Source organism: Hemiscyllium ocellatum, chromosome 20, assembly GCF_020745735.1.
Source record: "Hemiscyllium ocellatum isolate sHemOce1 chromosome 20, sHemOce1.pat.X.cur, whole genome shotgun sequence".
NCBI classification, from domain to species: domain Eukaryota; kingdom Metazoa; phylum Chordata; class Chondrichthyes; order Orectolobiformes; family Hemiscylliidae; genus Hemiscyllium; species Hemiscyllium ocellatum.
Genome location: NC_083420.1, coordinates 28,912,430 through 28,927,709, shown reverse-complemented (window position 1 = coordinate 28,927,709; position 15,280 = coordinate 28,912,430). Strand labels below are relative to the sequence as shown.

Sequence of the window (15,280 nt, the reverse complement as noted above, 5' to 3'; positions counted from 1 at the left end):
ATTTAGAAGAATATTGAAAATAACATACTTACCAACGTGACCTTTGTCGTATGGATGTTACTTCCTTTTGGGGTCGATTCCATGATATTTATTGCTCCAGGCTGGAAATAGATATTAATGTCCTTAGAAAATTATTTTAAATACAATGCCAAATAGCACATGCATTCTTTCAGCATTTAATCTGGGAAGAATTGTAAACTGTAAAAGAGTTCACAGATTTTTGCAAATCACAAAACAAACCACCAAAATTCAAAGTAACAACCTGGACTTGATTTTAGAATTTGTGAACACAAGAATTTCTAAAACAGTAATGTACAATTTTCAGATATAAAAGCCCCTTGAAGATCATTCCTTTGTTAGACCCGCAGTTCCAGCATTAACGCTTAGCCTCATATTGATCAAGTTTAGTTTTCCAATTTTGTAGTATGTCGCAACCCATGTCCAAATGCTAATCAGTCGCAACATATCTTGGATCAAACCTTGGCCCAATATGGGGGTGAGAAATGAGGTAGGTGGGTGCAATATTTTGTAATGCTGGCCAGCAATTGATTTGTTGATACCACCCCATTCTCAGGCCATCTTCCCAGAGCCAGGAGTGGGAGAAGGAATGACTCCTCAGAAGAGGCCACAAGCCAGTTAAGGTAAGACATAGACCGATCAAGACCAATTGTCAGAAGCCAACTGGGATTGCCTATGAGAACCTCAAGGTAGAAGAGCTTGGAACAGGCCAGCTGCCAGGAGGACAATGGTAGATATGGCGCTTCCTGCTCTGGAGGCATTACAATGAGCATTGTGGCATTGAGAACACACCCACTGTCCTTATTTGGTTGGCGAGTGTGCCCTCTGGCCATTAATTGGCCAACTCAGGCAAATTCATTGCAAGTGACTGCTCCCAATGTAGTGCATGGTTGGAACCCCATTTCATCCTGACTCTCAAAATATAAAATCCTGGTCCTAAATATTGTCACTGAATGTCAAAAGGTTGACCAGCCATGTTTCTTCTGCAGAAAAATCTGCCAACTAGAAATTAGTTAGATTCTACATTTGAAAAGGAGGTAAGCCTATTGCTAACATACAGTGGCATATAGAAACCGGCTGTTGAGATTCAAGCAAAATTAATGCTCATCGATCTGTGCAGTGACCACATAAATGACTTGTCCATTTTCAAGAGGCAATATCAATTCACTTACGTTTTAAATGGGGCTCTCATTGGTGTATTAGGTATTAAATACAATTTAATGTCAAATCAGGTGATTGTTAAAAGAATTAGAGGGGACAGTAGAAAACATTTTCACCCAGAGGGTAGGGAGTGTCTGGAATTTGATTCCTGGTGTAATGATGGAGGCAGAAATCAAACCCTGAACTCATTTAAATTGGTGTCTAGATCTGCAGCTGAAATGCTGTAACTGCAGAGCTATAGATTAGGAGTTGGAAGTTGGGATTAGAATGGGAGGTTGGTTTTTCTTGGGTGCTGACATGATGGATTATGTACCCGATTTCCATGCCACAACTTTTCTATACATATAGACAGGATAGATCGAGTGAATCCTTAGGAGAGTATAAAGGAAGTGGGAGTACACTTAAGGGAGAAATCATGAGGCCAAAAAGCGGACATGAGATAGCATTGGCAAATAGAATTAAGGAGAATCCAAAGAGTTTTTACAAATACATTAAAGGACAAAAGGGTAACTAGGGAGAGAATAGGGCCCCTCAAAGATCAGCAAGGCGGCCTTTGTGTGGAGCCGCAGAAAATGGGGGAGATACTAACTGAGTATTTTGCATCAGTATTTACCGTGGAAAATGATATGGAAGATATAAACTGTAGGGAAATAGATGTTGAAAGGAAGTGACAAATTAACTGCACTCTAATAATGAATAACTTCAAAAACAAAGTTAGCTTTCTGAATTCCTCACCAGTAAAAATGTTGTTGTTGGTTTAATGAGTATGAATAGCCCAGAGATTGAAAGTAATTGATTTGGTGACTGGTGCAGTGGGACAGAGGAGGTTTGTTTGACAGAAAGGGCTACAAATTACTATTAAATTGCTCCCTATGTTATCTAAGCAATGTCCTTGTTGTATTTTGGTTTGAATTACAAGTGAGGAGCTGGAGATCTATTACATGATCCAGAATCTCCAGTCATCTGTTATATGTTTCACTTTCATTTTGGAGAAGAAAATGCTCATGTTTATTGAAAAAGTCCTCATGTTGGTCACTAGAAAATTCCATTTCTAATAAACATAACACAGCCATTTAAATGCGAACAATTCATTCAATATTTTGAGAATGATTCAGACAGTTGGGGGGTTTGAAACGGGAATTGTTAAAGAGAGCTAATGGTAGAGGAGTATGAAACCAGGAGCAACTTTAGCAATATATGCAGTTGACTTGAACATTAATACAGTTACAGTCAAAACACTGTACCAAAATAACTTTTTTTAAAATTCATCCAAATATCCATGAAAGGAATCTAAATTATATTGCTGTTTCACTTTTTTGTCCTCACTGACAGATGCTGCAACCCCAAAGCCAATAATTTACTCAGTTCTTACACTTTTCACAAGAAAGTTGTGACTCATAACAGGGAAGTTATTCTTTATTCTAATTAGATTGTTTCTTCTTGTTGTACAGATTCTTTCTGGGCTGCAGTAACACCCTGACAAACCCCAGCATCTCTTTGGCAGCTCCTTTCAGTGGTCATTAGATTATTTATCAGAACTGATCACCTGGTGTCAAATACACAGTTCAGAAAGGAGAATGGTGGGCAAAAAGTAGAAGATAAGGCTTTGGCTAAATGTACCTTTATTTCCCTCATCATGTGCCCCATAGCCAGTTCATTGAAACTGAGATCAAGCACAATATTCCAAACATAATATTCCTGGTTTCATTGTGCTGATAAAGAACATTTACATGGATGGCTGATGTAAGGAAAAGATTAACTTTGTTTAAGAAACATAGACCAGATTTAAAAGTTGAAGTTCTAAATTGGAGAAAGGCCAATTTTGACGGTATTAGGCAAGAGCTTTTGAAAGCTGATTGGGGGCAGATGTTCGTAGGTAAAGGGATGGCTGGAAAATGGGAAGCCTTCAGAAATGAGATAATGAAAATCCAGAGAAAGTATATTCCTGCCAGGGTGAAAGGAAAGGCTGGTAGGTATAGGGAATGCCGGATGACTAAAGAAATTGAGGGTTTGGTTAAGAAAAAGAAGGAAGCATATATAAGGTATAGACAGGATAGATCGAGTGAATCCTTAGAAGAGTATAAAGGAAGTAGGAGTGAACTTAAGGGAAAAGTCACGAGGCCAAAAAGGGGACATGAGATAGCTTTGGCAAATAGAATTAAGGAGAATCGAAAGAGTTTTTACAAATACATTAAGGACAAAAGGGTAACTAGGAAGAGAATAGGGTCCCTCAAAGATCAGCAAGGAGGCCTTTGTGTGGAGCCGCAGAAAATGGGGGGGATAGTAAATGAGTATTTTGCATCAGTATTTACTGTGGAAAATGATATGGAAGATATAAACTGTAGGGAAATGGACGGTGACATCTTGCAAAATGTCCAGATTACACAGAGGAGGAAGTGCTGGATGTCTTGAAATGGGTAAAGGTGGATAAATCCTCAGGACATGATCAGATGTACCTGAGAACTCTGTGGGAAGTTATAGAAATGATTGCTGGACCTCTTGCTGAAACATGTGTATCATTGATAGTCACAGGTGAGGTGCCGGAAGACTGGAGGTTGACAAATGTGGTGCCACTGTTTAAGAAGGGCAGTATAGACAAGCCAGGGAATGATAGACCAGTGAGCCTGACCTCGGTGGGGGGCAAGTTGTTGGAGAGAATCCTGAGGGACAGGATGTACATGCAAGGAAAGGCAAGGACTGATTAGGGATAGTCAACATGGCTTTGTGCATGGGGAATCATGTCTCACATCCTTGATTGAGTTTTTTGAAGAAATAACAAAGAGGATTGATGAGTGCAGAGCAGTAGAAGTGATTCATATGGACTTCAGTAAGGCATTCGACACGGTTCCCCATGGGAGACTGATTAGCAAGGTTAGATCTCATGGAATACAGGGAGAACTAGCCATTTGGATACAGAATTGGCTCAAAGGTAGACGACAGAGGTTGGTGGTGGAGGGTTGTTTTTCAGACTGGAGGCCTGTGATCAGTGGAGTGCCACAAGGATCGGTTCTGGGTCCTCTACATTTTGTCATTTACATAAATGATTTGGATGCGAGTATAAGAGGTACAGTTCGTAAGTTTGCAGATGACACCAAAATTGGAGGTGTAGTGGACAGCGAAGAAGGGTACCTCAGATTACAACAGGATCTGGACCAGATGGGCCAATGGGCTGAGAAGTGGCAGATGGAGTTTAATTCAGATAAATGCGAGGTGCTGCAATTTGGGAAAGCAAATCTTAGCAGAACGTATACACTTGATGGTAAGGTCCTCGGGAGTGTTACTGACAAAAGAGACCTTGAAGTGCAGGGTCATAGCTCCTTGAAAGTGGAGTCACAGGTAGGTAGGATAGTGAAGAAGGTGTTTGGTATGCTTTCTTTTATTGGTCAGAATATGGAGTACAGGAGTTGGGAGGTCATGTTACAGCTGTACAGGGCATTGGTTAGGCCACTGTTGGAATATTGCATGCAATTCTGGTCTCCTTCCTATCGGAAAGGTGTTGTGAAACTTGAAATGGTTCAGAAAAGATTCACAAGAATGTTGCCAGGGTTGGAAGATTTGAACTATAGGAAGAGGCTGAACAGGCTGGGGCTGTTTTCCCTGGAGCATCGGAGGCTGAGGGGTGACCTTGTAGAGGTTTACAAAATTATGAGGGGCATGGATAGGGTAACTAGGCAAAGTTTTTTCCCTGGCGTGGGCCAATCCAGAACTAGAGGGCATAGGATTAGGGTGAGAGAGGGAAGATATAAAAGAGACCTACGGGGCAACATTTTCACACAGAGGGTGGTATGGGTATAGAATGAGCTGCCAGAGGAAGTGGTGGAGGCTGGTACAATTGCAACATTTAAGAGGCATTTGGATGGATATATGAATTGGAAGGCTTTGGAGGGATATGGGCTGGGTGCTAGCAGGTGGGACTAGATTGGGTTGGACTGAATGGTCTGTTTCCATGCTGTACATCACTATGACTCTATCTCACTGTGACTTGATCTTGCCAGGAGGCTGCAAGGAAGAGCAAGATTATGTGACACTGCCTCATTTCTTGTGATGACGTACTCAGAGTTATTAATGTGTCAATCAGTCTTAACTCCTAATACTACATACCCCTCCAAGATTCTGATTCTACCTGTTATTTTATATCTCCTCCTGGAGTCTGACTTCCATTTCTATTTTAGAAGAACAACTGCTCTGGTGGCTTTACTAGTCTACAGAATGTGTTCTCAGCTCCATTGGTGGTAAATTGGATGTCTGAGACCTTTACTTGATCTCCTACACTCTGTTTGGGCAGAAGGAAAATTGACAGATGATTCTGGTTAAATAATAGGTCATCATTTGGATCTCTGGTCTGTTTGTGTTGATGACTGCTGTGTAGAAACTACTGTTTTGTCACACTGTATCACTTTCAAATGAGGTAGGTCTGTGGAAGTAGTGTCTATTCCAACATGTCCATTACGAACTTAGTCTCTAATCCAAACTGGCTCTCCTGATCAGAGCTCCAGTCGATTGCATGCTTTGTGATGTTTGTTATAGTTCGACATAGGAAGAGTACTGATCTTCTTTCTCCCTCATCTTTCCAAATCACCAGCTTGGCAAGACTGTGTATGGGAGAGTAGGGAATAAGTTTTGTCTTCTCTCCAGGAGACGTTTGCATTGTTTTTGAGCATTTTGGAGTGGAGTTGCAGGAGTGGGCAATAATGCTTTCACTCTACATACCTCTTTCAGCCTACTGCTGCTTTGAGGATATCGTGCTGAACTGGTAGTACGGTCAAATCTAAATGAGGCTGTGAATTCTTTGAAATACTCATGAAATATTCTGACGTAACAAAGTGTTGGATTCCATGTGTTGCAAAGACCATCTTCAGCGATGCAATCATTTCTTCAGGCACGTGACCCTGCAGTTGCTTGATTTCTATCCATCTAGAGTGGCACATGGCTTCTGACCTCAAGACATTTTACCTCTGTGCTTAATGAAGTCCATCCCTAGATGTTCCCGTAACCTTGAGAGAAAGGAAGATTAAACCAACAGTTCTCTTACTTCTTAACAACGACCAGCACATGTAATACACCTTGATATCATCTCTTTCAATTTTGAGAGACAAGACTATCGAACAGAATAGCTTGCCCTGGCCTGAATTCTTGTGATACCCAGATGTCCTCGGCACAATCATTGCAGTAAATTGAGTCCCAGGCTCCTGAAATAATCAATCAATCTTTTGTCATAATTAAGTAAATAATTTATTACACGGAGGTATCCTCTCTCTTCATACTAGTAGTTGAGAATGGGATCATGTGGTAGGTATATTGGCCGTCCTTTGATGCAGTTCTTGCTGACGTGAATACATTTTTCATCAGATTTCTATGCATATTGATTCACCCAGTTAGAGTTGTTGCCAATGGAGTAGTGATTGCTATCAATGTAAAGGTTGCTACCACATCAATGAAAACTGTATCACCTTGTTCAGGTCTTGACAAATGGAGACGGAACAATGCATCTGCTGTGGTCTGTTGCTTTCCGGGCACATGGTCTAGCGTTTCATCAAATGTCACCATCCTCAGTCTATTGTATTATTGGAGGAATTTGAAAAGGTAGCTATAAGAACTTGCATTCTTTGTTAAGAATAAGTCCAGTCTCCTCTTTCTCGTTTCTCATCCACAGATGAACTTCACGTTCAATTGCTTTGTTGAGCTATGTAAATTCGGTGCAGATTCTGAAAGGTCCGGGGAGTCTGGTCCTGGGATCATTCTCTGAGCACCACCTTCTTGCTCCTGTTCAATGTGAAATAACTCTTGCTTCAACACAGAGTCAACTCCTTCAGTGCCTTCGGAAAGAGGAACTTCTCTGGGTGTAAACAGACACTTGAGCGTTTTTTGTCTATCATGGTGGTTCTTTGCTCAATCTATGTTCTCTGTAATATTCCTGATGTAGTATCTCCAGGCATCACAATCTGTGGCCTTCAATTCTAATTGATAATGGTTTATACAGCACACAGAGAGGCACCCCTTCAGGGAGTTTGAAATGTTTGCATAATGACCCTTTGGGATGGAGTGATGAACCAGAAAGCTAGACAAAAGCTTGAAAAGGAATGATCCAATTGTCCTGCACATGAGTATAGCTTCATTTTTCCCTACAGTAGAAGAATTTACCAGTCATCCGTAAGCATGACTAGCCACCAATGAGCCTGTAACTAATGAGTACAGCCTTCCTAAATCTGTCTGTGGAGAAATGCCAAGAGAAGATTTTGGTTCAAGAGTTACAATGATGAAGTACATTTTCTTCAGCTTTCTTAGTCCTGTGAAAGGCAGTGGGATGTCAGTTTTGATGTTTTTAGGCTGATTTTGGCATCCTAGTTCCTCTAGTCTGCAAACCAGATGCAAGTCAGTACAGGTTTTCCTTTTAAAGTGGGAACAACTCGGGTTTAGGATCAGATAAAGAAATGTCAGCGATTTTTCTTTCTCTATATTGAAGAATTGCACTCTTCTGGCCCATATTGTTTTTTTGCAGGACAAGTGAAGAGAAGTTTCCTTCAACCATGGTTTAGCATCCACAGATCACCCATATCAAATTTAAAGTATGTCTTGTTTCCCTCTACAGTACTAGGATATCAGCATCCCAGAAGTTTCTGCCTGGTTCCCTGGATGGCACCTTAATATCATTATTATTTTCTATTTCATGAATTTTGCTACCTTTCAAAGGCTTCTCCTTTTGCTTATTTTGTATAGGATACTTTCTACAACACTCGGCTTGGAAATGATCCTTGTTGCAAAAACGGTACACCGTTAGCAGTTAGCTGGGGTAGTGTTGTATGTTGTTCTTGCTTCCCTGTGATTTTGTGGCCAGCTCTGTGCTTTTAACCTGAACACACTCCACTGAGTCAGTCATTTCTGGGATATGGTTCTCCCTGTCACCCCGAATCTCCGATGGATTTTGCTTCCTGACCTCAGCATGTCTGCTTGGCTGAATTACCTTTCGTGTTAAGTGATCCCTTGACTGCAAGTGATCAGATAATGCTTCGTCTCTGACTCTGACAACAATTCTGTCCCTGATTAGTTCTTCGTTCAAGCTGCCATTTTCACAGTTCTCCGTACATCTGCACAGATTTTTGATAAAAAATATCAATACATCCCCCTGTTGCTGGGTACTCTTATTAAAGTTAGCCCACTTGATAATGGTAAATTTTTCGCAGATTGGAGTAGGCATCAAGTGTTTTATTAGTTTCTTGTATGTAGTTTTTTCTTCGTTGATCCCTGGCCTGACTTTTTAGGATATCACTTGCACAGCCACCATTGCATACAAGAGCATACTGACCTGCTCACTGACTGGCTTCACAGGGGGGCCAGATGCTGTGCGATACCTTGTAAATATTCGGCGCCACTTCCGCCATGCTTCTGCTTGATTGGGGCCTGCAGCCTCCTCGCAGCTTTTCGATAATGGTGGAGACTTTTCCATATCGTTCCTTCACTTGCTGCCACCATATAATATTCTGGGTCTTGTTGTGCTGCTAAAGAGTATATACAGAGTCTGCTGAGGTAAGGAAAACATGAACTTTATGTAAGAAAAGTCTTGCTGCAGCTTAATTGTGCCATGAGTCTGCAAGAGAGAGCAAGATCATGTGACATTGCATCACTTCCTTTGATGATGTATTCTGTGCCATGTTAGCATATCACACATTCAAGCTTAAATCCTTACAGTATATTAACTTCTGCCCTGCTAGAGTTCCGTGAAAGTGGAACCTTAGGTGGAAGATTGAGCTGTGAAGAGGATGCAGAGATGTTGCAGTATGGTTTGGATCAACGCTGAGTCTGCAAATGCATGGCAAATATATTGAAATGTAGATAAATGTTGGTTTATTCACTTTGGTATCAAAAATAGGAAGGCAGATTATTGACTGGCTGTGAATTGAGAGAGGGGATTGTTCAACAAGACCTGAGCATCCTTATGCACTAATCGCTGAAAGTGAACAGACAGGTGCAGCAGGCAGTAGAAAAGGCAATCTGTATCTTGGCCTTCACAGCAAGAGGATTTTAGTACAGGAACAAGAATGTCTTACCGAAATTATACAGGGCATTGGTGAAGCCACATCTGGAATATTGCGTGCAATTGTGGTTTCTTCTTATCTGAGGAAGGATGTTATTTTTATAGAGAGAATGCAACAAAGGTTTACCAAGTTGATTCTTCAGATGGCAAGACTGACACATGAGGAGAGGTTGAGTCAGTTAGGATTGTATTCACTGGAGTTTAGAAGAATGAGGGGAGAACTCATGGAAACATATAGAATTCCAACAGGAGCAGATAGGATATTCCCAATGGTGGGAGAGTCCAGAACCTGGGATCATAGTTTAAGAATAAGGGGTAAACCTTTGAGGACTGAGTTGAGGAAAAACTTATTCACCCAGAGAGTGGTGAGCCTATGGAATTCACTATCAAAACATTGAGGTTTCAAGAAGGAGGTAGATATACCTTCTGTGGCTAAGGGGATCAAGGGATATAGAGGGATGGCAGGTTTAAAAGTGTTGAATTTGATGGTCAGCCATGATTATATGAAATAACACAGCAACGTCAAGGGGTCAAATGACCTCCTCCTGTTCATATCTTCTGCATGGATGATGGGTATCTTTATCCAATAACTAATATCTGATGGCTGTCTTCCCATCTTTCACATTCCTTAAACTTGAAATCTTCCATAATGCTCCAGTTTGCACTAAATCATCTACAAACACTTGCAGAATTTTACAGCTCCTTTTATTTTCAAATCCCTCAATGGCCTAACCTCTCCTCATCTGTGTAGCTTCCTCTGGCCCAATAAACCTCTGCAACCTCTGTGCTGCTCCTCCATTTATGGTCTTTTGGTTTCAACTTTAATCATTCCATCATGGGACCGACAGCCATGTTTTCTGCTTTCCAGGCCTTAAACTCCAGAGTTCTTCCCTGAACCTCATGGCCTTTCTATGCTTCGCTCCTTCTTTAAGATGTTCCTTAAAGCATTCTTTCTTTCAAAGCTTTTGGTCAACTCTTCTAATGCCTCATGACTCCATGTCAAATTTTTATTCAATAATGTTATGAAGTACCTTGTAGCGTTTGACTATGTTGAAGAGCAGCATTAATATTTGTTTTCTTTTCTAAACGTGTTAACCAATATAAACAACCTGTGATCTTTCAATGATCTTTGGTCATGTTGATCAAGTCACTTTCTCATCTCAAGTCAAATAACAGTAGCAATTGTGCAGGCATGCAATTACGTTGCTATAACCTACCTGATGCCATGATCAAAATGCCCATTAGAACTTCACTGCCCTTGACACAATTTGGTGACATCAACAAATTTTAATGTTATGCTGAATCCTTAAGTCCAGGCCATTTATTTTGCAGTAAGTAAGAGGCATAAACCTTTGTAAATTACCATATGCCTGATCTTATTAGTTGAAAGTTTATCCTTCCAACCATTTCTTTATTAATATGACCAGCATAACAACTTAATAAATGTTTCTTTTTAATCCATTTAAGCCACATCCTAAATCTATCCCCCATAACCTTCTGTTTGAGAATCTATGTTGGCTGTTCCTTCTTCACTCCTATTTCTCCAAGTGCTTCATAATTTCTTGCCATAGTATGAACTATAAACATATAGAAATAGCTGTTGTCTCATTCTTTATGATGTATTTCTCTTCATTTTTAGAAATAAAAATGATGCAATTACCAGCTACTCTATAGATCTCTGTATAATTTTCCTCAGCGTAAATTTGGAAAATTACAGTCAAGCTTTATTATTTCTTTGTCGTTTTACTAATGATGTTTTGATACAATATATCATATCCTTGTAAGTTATGTACCTTTAATTCAAATAACTTCCACAATGCTTGAATAAAGGCAAAATACTGCAAATGTGGGTCACAGAGCGAATGCTGTAGAAACTCAGCAGTTCTTACAGCCTCTGTGGAGAGTAACAATTAACTTCGAGTCTGATTTGACTCTTTGTTCTCAGTCATTGAGCCATAGTGACTTTTGTTTCACTTTTTGTTACCTCCTACATTTCAACCACCTTTGCTGAGTCAAAAAAAAACAATATTTTACACTGGCTCTGACAAATCTTGATCATGCTCTCTTACGGGCATGTCTACAGAAAGTTTTTTTTGCATTTTTGCTAATATTCTCAATTCAATTTTTAACATGCTTTAGAGTAATTTTCCTTATTCAGTATTTTCCCACATTTTTTTGCCTTAAGTTTTAAATATAATCTAAATCTAAACCCTGCCCTTCAATACTCCCAATCCCCCTGACTGAATTATCTTTGACTTTCATTTGCAGTATTACAGCTGAACAAATATTGAATCCTTGTTGCAGAGCCAAAGTATCAATTTAAAAAAAAATCCCTGAATTCATTACCAAACAACAAACTTATGATTGGCCTGGATATTTTTGTTTAGAATTCTGTACCGAAACTGCTGTTGAAGCAACTCTTTTCAAAGGCAACTAGGGCAAAACAATGCAGCTGGGGAAGGGGTATAAACTCCAATTATCTTAGTGAGGGTGAAAATGACCATGAACTTAGAGCAAGTAGCCAGAGGTGTCCGGTGTAGATTTCAAAAAAGACATAACTCAAAAGTGCACATCAATGATCTAGTTTTATAGATGGACAGCAAGTTGATGTTCGCATGTTATCAAAATAGACAGTGAATTCATTGACTAGGGAGAGAGTGGACTAAAGAATGGTAAATGGAAGTCAATGTCAGCAAGTGAGATAAGATCCTTTGCGAAAAACGTGAGATGCTTAGCAATGACTAGATGTTGTCGAAGATGTAAGAGATTTGAGGTTCCAGTCCTTCAAACATGAATGACAGGAACATAGCTATATCAGCGGCCTATCAAACTAACAGATTTCTAGATTTTGTCGTAAGAGGTGTCCAACATAACAAACAGAATAAAGATTAGCCTTTATAGAATCTTATTTAAACCTCAGTCAGGGAAGTGTGTGTGTTATTGGTATCTACACCACAGAAAAAGCATTTGGGTTTTAAGAGTACAGCAGAAATTCATTTACATGTTACTTGGTATAATAAAGTACAAACATTTACAGATGAAAAATGCTGTCTCTTCATTAGAAATGCAAATTATAAGGTGAAACATTGAAAGTGCTTAAAATTATACAGGGACAGGATAAGGTCAATAGAAGCAGGCAGTCATGAAGGCTCGAACACTATGGACCAAATATGCAGGAATAATTGTAAGTGATTTGGAAGGAGATCAAGAGCAATGTCTTTGCATAAAAAAAACTGCGAGGTTGTGAATTTCACTTTCAGTCTATCAGAAACTATGGAAGGATTCAAGATGAGGTAGATGGATAAAAGAAAATGATGAAAGGTGTGGCAATGGAATTGCTAAACATAATTAGAATTATTTGATGCTAGTTGGGTAAATGCCAGCATAGAGTATTTGGGTTCAATGCTTCCATGTTCTGACTTCCATGTACTTGCAGAGAAAAGAAATTGCAGGAATTCAATGGGCCGAACGGTCTACTTTTACATTCTGTGATATTTTATCATTCACCTAGCAGTTATGAAACACTTTGTCTTTGTTACCGAATGGTACATTTTCTCTGTAGTTTCTCCTTACAAAGCTCTTATGATCAGAATGCAATTGAAATCAAAGTATGCTTCTGTGAGGTTGTATCAGGCATGAGATCTAGTATTGTAATTCATTGTGCAATGTAGCTAACATGTTTCAGAGAAATAAAGCAGAAAAAGGTCATTTACTAATGCACAATGCAATATGAATTTTATTTTGTCCATCTGTCTTTTCTCAATAAACATAAAACTACAGTGTATTGGGTGCTGTTCTAAATTACAGATTTATCTATAACAGAGCCCAAGTTGCAGATTTATCTGGATATATCACAAATATTTTTTGTCAATCGATAAAAGCGTTAGCTTTCAGCATGAAAGCAGCTTACTTTGTTCCTCCAGGGACAGCTCTATGTCTTTATGCCAGCGCATTCAGGCCGTTAATCTGGTGGCTCTTGATCCATTACCACCCGTTGGGCAATGTAACCTATTTAGCTGTGGATAAAAGCTGTTTTAATGCTTTCAGTTTTTTGGCCTGAAACTAGGAAGCACTGTATTAAGGACGTGACCCTCAGAACCTTTATTCAGTTCTGTGAATAACCACAGAGGAAACCATATTGATCTGAGTGCCTGTTGACGTCCATATTTTCTATTCTTTTGTATAGTTTTTGTTCCTAAGATTTGAAATGTTATGTTAACAGATTCTCAGGTGCAAGGAAATATCTATGATACCAGATACTTGAGCAGTACATTGCAATATTTGAGAGATTCAAAGTGGAGATGTTTTATAAATCAAATGCAGATTAATATCTTCATTAGTTAATGAATGTAATAGGGTTAATTGTTGTTTTCAGGTCTAAATCGCTTAATTTACAATGTACCTCTAATCCAAATAGAATTCAATTCTCTGCTTGTGTACTTACTCTCATCTCCAGATGCAAATTTGGAAGGATCTAGCAATGACAAAAGTAAAAATCATGGCCCCCAAAGTTTTGGCTGGAGAGGCAGGAAGCATGAGTGAGGAAACTCGTGCTGGAAAAGCACAGCAGGTCAGGCAGCATCCGAGGAGCAGGAGAATCGACCCCTCAAGGGCTTTTGCCCAAATCGCACTCAACTTTTCTAGCACCACACTCAACTCTGATCTCCAGCATCTGCAGTCCTCACTTTTTCATGAGGGAACTCGTGGTCTGCAATTCCCAGAAGTAGAGTCTAAGCAGTCATGAGGTTAGGAAAGTGAACAGGTTGCCTGGTTATAAGGTCCACATGGTTCTCTAGGACTTCATCACAGTTGCTTGAGGCACTAATAGATCTTCAGGCTCTCACCCCGCCCCCCACTCCATGGCCCTTCTTATCATCATGTTGCCACCATGCCAACTTATGCTCAAAACACAAAAAAATTCAGATCATGACACTTAAACAGATCTTACCCCCCTACAAAAGCATTTACATCTGGGGTATAAAAATATTACCCCACACTGCTGGTTCAGGCCCTTGCTACAGCCAAACTGCAGTCTGTTTGAACTCAGCCTTTTAAAACTCCAGCAAACCTGTGTGAGAAACCTGTACACCTGTTTAGAAGGTACTCTTGCTTGTGATCTGTCCAGACTTCTGCCACCAGATGTCCAATAATGTGGTATGTCCTACTGCTCCTATTATAACATTTATAAAATAGCAGAAACAAGCAAATTGCTCCAATGTCAATATCTGAACCAATTTTATTCTCCTTTATTTTTAGTATTTTTTTTATTAACAGAGCAATTAAACTTCTTCAAAGATGCAAATCTCTGATAAAGGTATTTTTTAAAAATAAAACAAAACTTCCATACTGATTGTCTAAATTTTGAAAATTCTAAGAGTCTGCAATTCAATCAGACATTCCTAGTTGCTGATTGTAATCTTTCCAGGATTTGACTGGAACTCCTGTGGAAATAGTGTAAGAGGCTGAAATCACTTTTTATTCTGTTTCTCTGGGTGCTCTGCCAGCCTGTCACCTCCTGAAATTACATGGACTGAATAGGAAAGACCACATGCACTCAATAGCATTCAGTAGTATTTTCTCTTTTTGCTTCTGGGCTTACCCACTGCCGGATACCATTCCTAGTCAAGAGGATGTTTTGTACGTTCTTTTGCCAATATTAATCTGTTGCAAGTGTGAAATAGTCCTCATGAGCCCCTGCTTCTGATTTGGTTACAGCAGCAAGACTAAGCTCTTGACCATTGTTGCAAATCTGTGCCTGTCACTGGTATTACATGCTCCAATGCACACACTAACACAGTCCGTTAAGTCTTGGAGTAGATATCAGTGTAAGGCCCCCTTGCTTTTAGCCAATGGGACTCCTTATAATTGGTGGGTTGTCCACAGAAAGCATATTGGTGCTGGGATAAGTTGCCCACTTTCAGGGCTGCAGTTCCAGTAGGTAATCTGCAGAGTCCTGCTTTCCCTAGGCATTAGGGAAAAGCAGTTACGAAAGGTGAACCACCTTTCAGGGAGCAAATTAGGTCATGTTCACCTGGTAATTCTGCATAACATATTGCAGGATAGTGAAAG

General features: G+C 39.8%; 1 protein-coding gene across 1 annotated transcript in view; it reads right to left on the bottom strand.

Moving 5' to 3' along the window:
• rgs11 (regulator of G protein signaling 11) overlaps window positions 1-15,280 on the bottom strand; it is a 130,601-nt gene that overhangs the window by 48,611 nt on the left and 66,710 nt on the right. The window contains exon 9 of the mRNA XM_060840974.1: window positions 33-101. Coding sequence (XP_060696957.1) covers window positions 33-101 — 69 coding nt within the window. The remainder of the gene's footprint in view (window positions 1-32; window positions 102-15,280) is intronic.